The sequence below is a fragment of the Rana temporaria genome, chromosome 4 (genome assembly GCF_905171775.1).
Source record: "Rana temporaria chromosome 4, aRanTem1.1, whole genome shotgun sequence".
Classification (NCBI taxonomy): Eukaryota; Metazoa; Chordata; class Amphibia; order Anura; family Ranidae; genus Rana; species Rana temporaria.
Genome location: NC_053492.1, coordinates 59,540,222 through 59,553,524, shown reverse-complemented (window position 1 = coordinate 59,553,524; position 13,303 = coordinate 59,540,222). Strand labels below are relative to the sequence as shown.

The 13,303-nt window shown below is 46.9% G+C and overlaps 2 protein-coding genes across 6 annotated transcripts in view; one reads left to right on the top strand and one right to left on the bottom strand.

The window, feature by feature from the left end:
- Positions 1-5,213, bottom strand: part of SLC25A27 (solute carrier family 25 member 27) — a 47,860-nt gene extending 42,647 nt beyond the window's left edge. For 2 of the 5 annotated variants that reach the window (XM_040348444.1, XM_040348445.1), the window contains exon 1: positions 5,002-5,203. In XM_040348444.1, the coding sequence (XP_040204378.1) occupies positions 5,002-5,134 (133 nt within the window). In that variant the 5' untranslated portion in view covers positions 5,135-5,203. Of the gene's footprint in view, positions 1-5,001 lie in introns of all 5 variants that reach the window. The other 3 variants (XM_040348448.1, XM_040348447.1, XM_040348443.1) reach the window with 3 other exon arrangements.
- Positions 5,214-5,507: 294 nt separating this feature from the next.
- The window catches only part of LOC120936240 (24-hydroxycholesterol 7-alpha-hydroxylase), a 122,034-nt gene continuing 114,238 nt past the window's right edge, over positions 5,508-13,303 (top strand). Inside the window, exon 1 of the mRNA XM_040348442.1 lies at positions 5,508-5,797. Coding sequence (XP_040204376.1) covers positions 5,588-5,797 — 210 coding nt within the window. The 5' untranslated portion in view covers positions 5,508-5,587. The remainder of the gene's footprint in view (positions 5,798-13,303) is intronic.

Below are 13,303 nucleotides of genomic sequence, written 5' to 3'. Positions count from 1 at the left end.
GCTTGCATTAAAAAAAATTAAATTAACCACTTAAGACCCGGACCTTTAGGCAGCTAAAGGACCTGGCCAGTTTGCGATTCGGCACTGCGTCGCTTTAACTGACAATTGCGCGGTCGTGCGACGTGGCTCCCAAACAAAATTGGCGTCCTTTTCTTCCCCACAAATAGAGCTTTCTTTTGGTGGTATTGATCGCCTCTGCGGTTTTTATTTGTTGCGCTATAAACAAAAAAAAAAAGAGCGACAATTTTGAAAAAAAAAAACAATTTTTTACTTTTTGCTATAATATCCCCAAAAATATATTAAAAAACATTTTTTTTCTCATTCTAGGCCGATATGTATTCTTCTACATATTTTTGGGGAAAAAAAAAAAATCGCAATAAGCGACTGGTTTGCGCAAAAGTTATAGCGCCTACAAAATAGGGGACAGAATTATTATTTTTTTAATAATTTTTTTTTTACTAGCAATGGCGGCGATCTGTGATTTTTATTGGGACTGCGACATTATGGCGGACACATCGGACACTTTTGACACATTTTTGGGACCATTCACATTTATACTGCGATCAGTGCTATAAATATGCACTAATAGAAAAAAGGTGGAGTTGCGCTAACAAATATAATGGTGGTGTGTATCAAAAGAAAAACATTATGATAAAATATTTTTCTCAATATTGAAAACTGAAAAATCTTAACAAAAAAATGTGATAACTGTGATCAAAAAATCATAAGTCATTCGTGTGAGTAAACAAGAACATAGGTGATTTGTTCAAAGATGGTGGAAAAATCTGGAAAGAAATCAAACGGTGATTCCCTATAGAGTCCTTTATCACTTGTTCAAGTATAGGAGTCATCTACTTGTTGCAATGCCCTTGCGGGCTTCAATACGTAGTAGGGGTGTAACGGATCAAAAAACTCACGGATCGGATCGATCCTCGGATCAGGAGTCACGGATCGGATCATTTTCGGATCAGCGCAAAAAAAAAAAAATGTGTGTGTGTGTAATATATATATATATATATATATATATATATATACACACACACACACACACACACACATACATTTCACGGGTGGATTAAAGAGGAAGCAGGTGAGGCTGTTTGGGACTTGTTAAAAGTACAATCTTGATGTTTTTACAGATATATATATATATATATATATATATATATATATATAGCTGTAAAAACATCAAGATTGTACTTTTAACAAGTCCCAAACAGCCTCACCTGCTTCCTCTTTAATCCACCCGTGAAATGTGCTCTCCCCCCCCCTCCTCCTCTCACACTAGTGCTTCTCTGCTACTATTCCCTCTCCATGTCGGCTTGCCAGAGCCCAGTGCACAGCGTGACACGCCTCCCCGGGGAGGCGGGGAGGCGTGTCACGCTGGGCTCTGGCAAGCAGACTGGGTGGAGCAAGATCGCTCCGGAGCTAGGCCGAAGCCGGGGACTTTCCTAGGCCTAGGCTCCGGAGCGCTCCGCGGATCGCGGGGTGTGCCGATCCGAACGGGGTGGCCCGTTCGGATCACGGATCGGTGACGATCCGTTACACCCCTAATGCGTAGGTACTGTAGGACTAAGCGCCCCCTCCATATTCGTCTGAACGAACACTTAACGAATATCATGAGTGGTTATTTCGACCACTCAGTGTCAAAACATTTTTTGCTATGTCACAACAAGGACCCTAAGGGCATTATATGTGTTGGCATAGACAAATACCAGGCACATTGGAGGGGTAGTGACCTGGTAAGGAGCATCTCAAGGACCGAGATGTTGTGGGTACATACTTTAAAGTGCTATGAGCCTCACGGTTTAAACATCGAGGTTGATGTCAATTGTTTTATAGACAACTCCTAGCTTTCATTTTTGTGCACCTCTGCTGTAGGCCTTGTTCAATTTTCGGGGTGTTTTGGTATCCGTTATGATATTTTTAATAATGGTTTAATCACTGCAATTTATTTACATGTGTAATGGTTTGCCAATTTTTTTATTCATTTTTTATTTGAGCATTGTATTTGTTTGTAATGATGAACCATGTATATCTTGATGGACATGTGTCTCCAATGTTTGCTTTTCATTGAGAAAGTGTTTTCTGTACGGTTTTGTACATGTTTGCAATATATTTCTCATCTATGGAGACATATTTTTATTTTCTTTGTTTTTAATAATTAATATATTTTTTAATTTTGTGGCCAATATGATATTTGAGTAACCTTTTATGACTAAATTTTTGGCACAGATTTGGCTGCATCATTTATACCACCATCCATGGTGGTTACGAAATTACCAGTATGATGGTTTTTAATAGATTATGCACGCAATATAAAATACACCATTCTAAATAATTGACTGTCTGTGACAGAGGATATTTCCCTAGTCTGGCAGACGATATTTTATTAATTAACCCAGGTTCCTGTGGCTCTTGCGGCTTCTGTTCCGACGGATGCTGATGATATGTCAAATCATTGGTGTCCGCAGCGCTCAGGGGACTTCCTTTCTGTTTTTATCGTTTCCCTTAAGTTTTCCCTTAACCAAGATGGCGGACGGCTTGCCATTTGGGACATGTGTCCATCATTTGCTCCGCCCGCTGTTGTGTATATAACGCGGTGACGTGGGACGCCTCCTCATACCCCGTGAACAAGTCTGATTGGACGAAACGTTGGGAGGAGGCGTGCTGACGTCACCGCGAGAGAGGAATTCGTTCCATTACCGGCCGGAATTGTTTTATGCTGTTTTATTTCAACTATGCTGTAAGTGCATTACCTTTTTACATAATAAATCCCTAAATGATGTCACACTATTGTGAGTTCTCTTCCACATGTGTATACAACATCTAAATATTCGTTTGAGGATCGATCTGTCCATTCCCTATCCTGCTGCACACATCTCATTTGCTGTTTACGCTAGCCATCCCTAGGGCTCTGGTAAGGAGCAGTGTGTACTGTGGTGGTGGTCTTTCTGTTTCACTGTTGGTCTGCCAGTCACTGGGTGATATTTATCATTGGTGTTCCATACAGTATCACACTATTTTTTGTATATTTGTTTTTTTCTTGGAAACTCTGCTGGAGAACCTATTGTGAGGATCCTAAAGATTCCGATCCCCTGTGCAGTCCAGGTGTGTGGCTGCTTGCTTGGCCTTATCCTTAAGGATCAATCTATCTGGTAAGGGTCATCAATACCAGATATTTGGGATCCATGTTCACCGTTTGATTTCTTTCCAGATTTTTCCACCATCTTTGAACAAATCACCTATGTTCTTGTTTACTCACACGAATGACTTATGATTTTTTGATCACAGTTATCACATTTTTTTGTTAAGATTTTTCAGTTTTCAATATTGAGAAAAATATTTTATCATAATTTTTTTCTTTTGATACACACCACCATTATATTTGTTAGCGCAACTCCACCTTTTTTCTATTGTTCACTTTTGTTTGTATAAACATTTGAGTTTGCGGCTATGTATATTTTTACTTGATAAGCGCACTTTTTCTTCTTTTTGTCAAATATGCACTAATTACTGTATAAATGTGACTGGCAGGGAAGGGGTTAACACTAGGGGGCAAGGAAGGAGTTAATTGTGTACCCTGCATGGTGTTTCTAACTGTGGGGGGAGGGGACTGACTGGGGGAGGTGACCGATCTGTGTCCCTATGTACAGTACAAGGGACACAGCATCGGTCTCCTGTCTGTCAACTGTATATTTGTTTTTACTTGTAATAAACTTTTTTACATCACTTTGTATATTGTTTTTTTTTATCATTCCTGAGATAGTCCATTAATTCCTTGGGTGGGAACGCTACAGGGTTAGCTTCAGCAACTACACCCTTGGCCCCACCCCCTTCTGTTTCTATTTAGTGTCTGCTTAAAGCTTGTAGGAGGAGTTCATTCTTCTCTGACTGTCCTATGAGGAGGCATGACCCCTGCCTGGACATTGCTGATTGGCCCTGTGCGGACTCTCCCAAGAAAAAAAATACACACCAAACCGAGCATGCGCAGAGTGCCCACAGGTTCCATACTATCAGGAGATGGATTGGGGACTGTGGAAGAAGGGGAGGATCAGAGAAGACAGGATCAGACAGCATTTTTAACACAATGCAGAGGATTGACCCCCTCGGGTTTCACAGTGAGTATAACAAGCATGCTTTGCTACATAGACACACTGATACAGATAGCCCTTACGCCGGCGTATCTATTGATACGCCGCGTAAGTGCTACGAAGCGACGGCGTATCTTCTTTCTGTATTCAGAAAGCTAGATACGCCAGAATTTCCCTGAGATCCGACCGGCGTAAGTCGCTTACACCGTCGTATCTTAGGCTGCATATTTACGCTGGCTGCTAGGTGGCGCTTCCGTATATTTCCGTGAGGAATATGCAAATTAGGTAGTTACGCTGATTCAGAAACGTACGCACGCTCGGCGCATTTTCTTACGTCGTTTACGGTAGGATTTTTCCGGCGTAAAGTTACCCCTGCTATATGAGGCGTATCCTATGTTAAGTATGGACGTCGTTCTCGCTTCGAATTTTGAAAGTTTTACGTCGTTTGCCTAAGTCGTTCGCGAATAGGGCTGTACATAAGTTAGGTTCACGTCTAAAGCAATGACAATTTGCAGCGTAATTTCGAGCATGCGCCGTTCGTAAAATACGTCAAATACGTGGGGGCACAGTGAATTTAATAAAACACGCCCACATCATCCACATTTGAATTAGGCGGGCTTACGCCGGACCACAGACGTTACGCCGCCGTAACTAAGGGCGCAAGTTCTTTCTGAATATGGAACTTGCGCCCTAATTTACGGCGGCGTAACGTATCTGAGATGTACCAATGTATCTGAATCCTGCCCACTGATTACAGGGGTCTTCTATTATGACTTTCCCAGCTCTACAGAACTCCTGCACACTGTCTCTATCATTACCATCGTGCAGCACTACAAGTCTCAGCAATCCCTAAACTTGTGTAGAGCTCCGCCCAGACCACCCCCCATACTACACACAGTGCCAGTACCTAGCTCGGCCACGCTGGCGGCACAGGCGGACAGGACGAACTTGCTGAGCCGGGGCCATGAGTCCGGTAGTGTCCTCTCCCTGGCTGCCATCTGGGGTGTCCATGGAGGGTCACCTATGGACCGTGACGTCATGTGTCTAAGAGGATGACGGGAAATGTAGTTCTGGACATGCCTTGCTGCATGTTACGCGGCTTACTCGCCCACAGACACGCCCATGTGCCCAGCCCACAATTGTGATTGGTGAGTAGAAATCTCCACTCCTCTCGGCATGTTCGTGACTGGCCCGCCCCGCAGACACGCCTTCTAACACACCCATGTGCCCAGCCCACACTTCTGATCGGTGGGTATCTCCACTCCTCTCGGCATGTTCCCTGACTTACCCGCCCCGCAGACACGCCTATGTGCCAACCCACACTTCTGACACGCCTATGTGCCATCCCATTGGTTGGCCGGGATCTCCCTCTCTTAGACACGCCCCGCTCCTCTGACATTCGGGAGGTCTCCAGTCTGTGTGGCCCCGCCCCTTCCCTGCTCTGTACTGGCGGTACTCTGTCAGGGGGTGACAGGTGCCTGTCTGTGGGGAGGATGGAGGAGGACCGGATGATGGAGCTGCGCTCCGCGGTGGGGATCTTGCTGGGGCTCCTGGCCGGCTTGCTGGTGAGATCCCTACTGACCAGAACCCGGCAGAGTGGGCCCCCTCCTCCTCCCTGTATACGGGGATGGATCCCCTGGCTGGGGGCAGCGCTACAGATGGGGAGAGAACCCCTGGAGTTCATCCACAGATCCTGGCAGAAGGTCAGTGTACGGGGAGTACTTTTTTTTTGGGGGGGGGGGCTTTTTACATACAGTGCCTGCCGCTTCTCGGCGACAGGGTGCCGACATCTCGCACTCGCTGGAATAGTAAAAGCCATTCCAGCAAGCACGTCATAGAAGCGACGGGAGATCCGACTTGGATTCCCGCCAATTCTACACGTGTGCGGCGTTTGGTATGAATCCTGAGGGGGAAGTCCCCGCCGGATTTTAAATAAAAATCCGGCATGGGTTCCCCCCTCAGGAGCATACCAGGCCCTTAGGTCTGGTATGGGTTGTAAGGAGACCCCCCCCTACGCCGAAAAAACTGCGTAGGGGGTCCCCCTACAATCCATACCAGACCCGTATCCAAAGCACGCTACCCGGCCGGCCAGGAAAGGAGTGGGGACGAGCGAGCGCCCCCCCCCCTCCTGAGCCGTACCGGGCTGCATGCCCTCAACATGGGGGGGCTGGGTGCTCTGGGGCAGGGGGGCGCACTGCGCCCCCCCCCACAGCACCCTGTCCCCATGTTGTTGGGGACAGGGCCCCTTCCGGACAACCCTGGCCGTTGGTTGTCGGGGTATGCGGGCGGGAGGCTTATCGGAATCTGGGAGCCCCCTTTAATAAGGGGGCCCCCAGATACCGGCCCCCCACCCTAAGTGAATGAGTATGGGGTACATCGTACCCCTACCCATTCACCTGCAAGAAAAGTGGTATAAACACAAATAAAAAAACACAGGGTATTAAAATATTTTATTAGTCTGCTCCGGAGGCCGCCCCCTGTCTTCTTTAGCTCTTTTCACCAGGGGGGGGGCTTCTTCTTTGACGTCTTCGGGTGGGGGCCGCTCTTCTTCGCCGCCGTCTGGTTCTCTTCCACCGCCGGGGGGGGTCGCTTTTATAAAAGCGCCCACCCCCGGCGGGTTTCCTCCGACGTCTTCGGCGGGGGGTGGTGTGCTTCTCAGGGGGGGCTTCTTCTTCTGCTATCCGGGGGGGTCTTCTCCGCTATCCGGGGGGTCTTCTCCACTCTCCGGGGGTCTTCTGCTATGTTCGCCGCTCTCCGCTGTTGACTCGGCGCACCCCGGTTCTTCCTCCCGCTGTCCGGTGCCTTCTCCTTCAGCGCTGAACGTCTTCATCTTCTTCTTCTTCCGTGCTGTGACGTCTTCTTCTTCCGGGCTGTGACGTCGTCTTCTTCTTCTCCCGATGTTGACACGTCGCCTCTTCTCGCTGCAATGACGGGTGCACGGCTTGCATCTTACTTATATAGGCCTCACAGTCCCATCATGCTCCGTACCTACCCATGTGATACCTACCCACGTGGGTAGGTACCGGAGCATGATGGGACTGTGAGGCCTATATAAGTAAGATGCAAGCCGCGCACCCGTCATTGCAGCGAGAAGAGGCGACGTGTCAACATCGGGAGAAGAGAAGAAGAAGAAGACGACGTCACAGCACAGAAGAAGAACACACCGGAAGGAGAATGCACCGGACAGCGGGAGGAAGAACCGGGGTGCATAGAAGAAGACCCCCGGAGAGCGGAGAAGACCCCCGGATAGCGGAAGAAGAAGCACACCACCCCCGCCGAAGACGTCGGAGGAAACCCGCCGGGGGGGCGCTTTTATAAAAGCGACCCCCCCGGCGGTGGAAGAGAACCAGACGGCGGCGAAGAAGAGCGGCCCCCACCCGAAGACGTCAAAGAAGAAGCCCCCCCCCTGGTGAAAGAGCTAATAAAGAAGACAGGGGGACCCCATATCCATTCACTTAGGGTGGGGGGCTGGTATCTGGGGGCCCCCTTATTAAAGGGGGCTCCCAGATTCCGATAAGCCTCCTGCCCGCATACCCCGACAACCAACGGCCAGGGTTGTCGGGAAGGGGCCCTGTCCTCATCAACATGGGGACAGGGTGCTCTGGGGTGGGGGGCCCCAGAGCACCCAACCCCCCCATGTTGAGGGCATGCAGCCCGGTACGGCTCAGGAGGGGGGGGGGGCGCTCGCTCGTCCCCACTCCTTTCCTGGCCGGCCGGGTAGCGTGCTTTGGATACGGGTCTGGTATGGATTGTAGGGGGACCCCCTACGCCGTTTTTTCGGCGTATGGGGGGTCTCCTTACAACCCATACCAGACCTAAGGGCCCGGTATGCTCCTGAGGGGGGAACCCATGCCGGATTTTTATTTAAAATCCGGCGGGGACTTCCCCCTCAGGATTCATACCAAATGCCGCACACGGCGTTAGCGGATCGGATGGTAAACGGATCATCCGTTTTTCGTCCGTTCCGTTTTTTTGACGGAAGAAAAATAGGGTTTTCTTCCGTCCAAAAAAACGGAACTTAACGCAGACGGATGCTAACGGACGTTAGCGGATGCTCATATGCTAACGGACGTTAGCGGATGCTCATCCGCTAACGGACGTTAACCCATAGGGAAGCATTGCGGTCCGTTAACGGACGTCCAAAAAACGGACGAACGGAACGGACGTGTGAAAGAGCCCTTAGTAGTTGGATTCTTACTGATTGTATGGGGTGGACAGGTGTCTTTATGCAGCTAATGACCTCAAACAGGTGCATCTAATTTAGGATAATAAATGGAGTGGAGGTGGACATTTTAAAGGCAGACTAACAGGTCTTTGAGGGTCAGAATTCTAGCTGATAGACAGGTGTTCAAATACTTATTTGCAGCTGTATCATACAAATAAATAGTTAAAAAATCATACATTGTGATTTCTGGATTTTTTTTTTTTTGATTATGTCTCTCACAGTGGACATGCACCTACGATGACAATTTCAGACCCCTCCATGATTTCCAAGTGGGAGAACTTGCAAAATAGCAGGGTGTTCAAATACTTATTTTCCTCACTGTATGAGTACTACTATTTATCTGAAAGATCTGAGTACTAATACTACATGCACAGTATTCCTCACCTACAGAGATGGGTATATGAGGAGTACTACTATTTATCTGACAGATCTGAGTACTAATACTACATGGCACAGTATTCCTAACCTACAGGCAGGCCCGGATTTCCCACAAGGCCACTGAGGCCAGGCCTTGGGGTGGCAGGGCGCCAAGGGGCGGCAGTGGCATGGAGTCCCCCGACGCCCGGAACATACAGTTAAGGGCGGTAAGTTAAGGAATCCTAGGACTCCTGTTTTGGAGGTGACAGGGTCAATAAAGAGAACATGTCACCTCCAATTGCTATTACACAGGGAATTGTTTTCTCCTGTGTGATAGCAAAAAAAAGTTAAGTGAAAAAAAAAATTGATAAAAAATAAATAAATAATAAGAAATAATAATTAAATTAATAAAATAAAAATTGAAAGAATAAGAAAAATAATAAGAAAATTATACAAAAATTTAAAAAAGTAAGCGACAAGCTACAAAAAAAAAAATGTGCTAAAAAAGTAAAAAAAAATGTAACTAACCGCGCCGCCCATTCTCCGTTGATTTGGGGGGGGGGGGGTTCGGTTGGCGGGGAGGGGGTGCATTGCGGAACCCGGCCTTGGGGCGGCAGGGAGAGCAAATCCAGCCCTGCCTACAGGGATGAGTATATGAGGAGTACTACTATTTATCTGACAGATCTGAGTACTGGAGTACTAATACTACATGGCGCAGTATCCCTCACCTATGGTCAACCGATACCGATACTAGTATGGGGACATCCCTAATTTGAACTCATGAGTCCCTCAAAGCCTGAGTTTTTCAAGAAAGAAGTGCTGACCACTAGCCTATTGGGCATAGCACAATCATACATAGAAAATACATTTACTAGTGTTTGATGTTTCTTCTCCCTGTGCCGTCTCTCCTGCCACCGCCGTCTTCTCCCGCTGCTGTGTTCTTCCGCGCAGCCGGTTACCCGCTAATAAAAAAAAAAGCTGCTCTTCTGTGGCAGTCTTCTGTGGCCATCCGATAACGTCACCCGGAGAGCCCACTCCATGGCTATGTAAGAGACGCCACAAAGCGGGTGACAACACAGTGGAGGAAGACCGCCACAGAAAAAGAGCAGCTTATTTTTTTATTAGCGGGTAACTGGCGTTGCAGAAGAACAGCTCAGGTAGAAGATGGAGGGAGAGACAGCATCTAGAGAAGACGGCTCAGGGAAGAAGACGGCTTGGAGCTATTTTACAATAAAGGACTTGTCAAAAACCGGCTATTGATTTTTAATTTTTTTTACATTTCACTGCTTTTTTTGGTGAACAGGTAGGGGTACGATGTACCCCATACCTATTCACATAGGAGGGCAGGATCTAGGAGCCCCCTTTCTGATTCTGATAAACCCCCTGTCCACAGACCGACAACCACCGACCAGGGTTGTCAGGAAGAGGCCCTTGTCCCCATCAACATGGGGACAACGTGCTTTGTGGCATGTGGCCTGGTACGGTTCAGAAGGGGAGGGTGCTCGCTAGTTGTCGTCGTCGTTCCTTATCCTAAACCTCCAGGCTGCATGCTCGGATAAGGGTCTGGTATGGATTTTGGGGGGCCCCACGTCCATTTTATTTGACATTTTGGTGTGGGGTTCCCCCTTAAAGTCCATACCAGATCTGAAGGGCTCTGCAAGGTACTAATGTTTGAACATCAGTATTCATTTCTAAAAGTTATTGCATTTATTTTGCGCATATTTGTGCGTACACATATCCAAATAATTTCTAGTTCTCAGAATGGAGTTTTCACCTCTGCTTTGTAGAGAGATGGGGCAGTATGTTTGAATTGGCGCTCATGTGATCAGACGTTGCTTTCCAGCTTGCAGCTTTACCTTGTTCTTCTAAATACTCCATATTCTGAAAGGCATTGTGCGTCACTGGGAAATAATTAACCTACTTCACCTATGTGCTGCTGTTTTTCACAGAAAAAAAAATAGGAAGCATGTTCATGAATGCTAAATGTCAACAGTAAGAAAACTCAGCGGGCCAGATTCACAAAGGACTTACGACGGCGTATCTCCACGTACGCCGCCGTAAGTCCGAATGTGCGCCGTCGTATCTTTGCGACTGATTCATAGAATCAGATACGCCTCACTGTTGCCAAGATACGAGCGGCGTAAGTCTCCTAGGCCGTCGTATCTTGGGGTGCATATTTACGCTGGCCGCTAGGGGCGCTTCCGTATATTTCCGCGTCGAATATGCAAATGAGTTAGATACGCCGATTCAGAAATGTACTTGCACCCGTCGGATTTAGCTACGCCGTTTACGTAAGGCGTCGGTCCGGCATAACTTTACCCCTCATAAAGCAGGGGTAAGTCATGTTAGGTATGGACGTCGGAACAGCGTCGTATTTTACGTCGTTTGCGTAAGTCGTACGGGAATGGGGATGGGCGTAGGTAACGTTCACGTCGACTAAGCATTGAGCCGGCGTAACTTAGGGAAAACATTTGACGTGATACTGAGCATGCGCGTGCATGCACCGTTCGTTAGGCGCGTCATTTACGTGGGGTCACGATTCATTTCCATACAACACGCCCCCTACCAGCCTACTTTGAATTATGCGGGCTTACGTCGGCCAATTTACGCTACGCCGCCACAGCGGCGTAGCGTAAATAGGATACGCTACGCCCGCACAAAGATGCGCCCAGATACGTGAATCTGGCCCAGCATTTTTAGGTATACAGGCATTTTGTTCTGTACTTTTACTGATTTAAAGCGGAGTTCCAGCCACAATTTCACCTTTTAAATATAAATACCCCTGTAATACACAAGCTTAATGTATTCTAGTAAAGTTAGTCTGTAAACTAAGGTCCGTTTTGTTAGGTTGTTACAGCATTTAGACACTTTATAAAATAGAAATTGACTGGGGCCATCTTAAGTGTGGGCATCATGAAGCCAGACTGTATGACTTCCTGGATTTCAGCCTTGCAGATCTCGAACATGCTCAGTGCTGCACAAGCAGTGTCAGATCAGGTTTCAGCACCTGTGCTGTCCAAGTCACATAATTCTTTGAGACTGGGAAAGTTACACCCACTACTCCTGGAAAGTTACACCCACTACATTCCCAGGAGTCTGTGCGGTGTAGGTTAGGAAGCATTAAGCACCTAGGTGCAGGAAGTGGGAAGATTAACTATTCTGCCTAGCAACAACACTTTGAAGGCATCTAAAACATTTTTTTTTTTTTCGTAAAGGACTAATGACATTTTTTTAAAACTACTGATGTAATGTTATATTTATGGGTGGAACTCCACTTTAAATAGAGCCCATTGTATTTCAATGTGCCAATACACACTGGTTCATAGACATGCGCTGCGTATAGATGAGTAAAAATAAAAAAACAGAAATCTGTGTTTCCAGTCAGTATTTTTTGCGCATATGCATGTAAAATGTTAATTTGAAGAGGTGAAAACACCATTCTGAGAACTAGAAATTGTTTGGATATGTGTACGCACAAATACGCCCAAAATAAATGCAATAACTTTTGGAAAGGAATACTGATGTTCAAACATTAGTACCCTGTGCAAGTATCCTATGTGGATTTATAGTCGGACAAAAAGAAATAAAAAAAATTAAGAAATAAAATGGCGCAGACTCAAGGGACCACTTGGTATTTTTCCAGCTGTCACTCTTCTATCTTTCATTCCATAAATGGATAAACTGTATTATTTTGAAATTCATTTTATCAGGCTCCACTAGCCTACTGGCTAATGTAGGAATCTGACCCAAAGTAAGCAACTTTATCTTTATGTGAGTTGACTGATATCTCTGATTGTATTGGACTTGTACCAGGTGCTCAGGGCCATGAGATCACTTCAAATAAAATTACCATGTAAAAGTTCAAAGTTTGTGTCTCAAGGGTTTACACATTCCAAACTTTTTTTCAATTAATTTTTTTCTGCAAAATCCAGTCTTTTTGCTTTCTGTAGCTCCTAATAAATCAAGTTGTGACATTCCCTGTAAGGTTTAGCTACTGTAATATGGGTAGGCCTTTGAGCAGATTTGAGTTGGTGTGTTATATATATATATATATATATATATATATATAAAATTACATACACAGCCCTCAAATTTTCCACTCGCCTACTCGCAGTTTGCGAGTGGAAAATTAGGTCTTGCGAGCTGGGCTGCCTGCCTGGGAGAGCACCGCCGGCGGGGTTGATCGTGAGCATGGAGGAAGAGGAGAGCTGTGGGATAGCACGCTGTTACGGTGCTTACATGATGTCTCTGCTCTGCTCGACACAGCTCCGCCTCCTCCTGACCTGCGCCTGTGATAGATAGAACGCATCGCAGCAGTGGACCGGCGTTCTATCTATCACAGCCGCAGGTCAGGAGGAGGCGGGGCTGTGTCGAGCAGAGCAGAGACATCATGTAAGCGCCGTAACAGTGTGCTATCCCACAGCTCTCCTCTTCCTCCATGCTCACGATCAACCCCGCCAGCGGGGCTCTCCCAGGCAGGCTGCCCAGCTCGTAAGAACTAATTTTCCAGCAGAGCGGAGACAATCATAATGTAAGTGCCGGTAACAGTGTGCTATCCCACGGCTCTCCTCTTCCTCCAGCAATGCATTCCTCAGCCCAGGCGAGGTTGCAATGGGCACAGTATGGC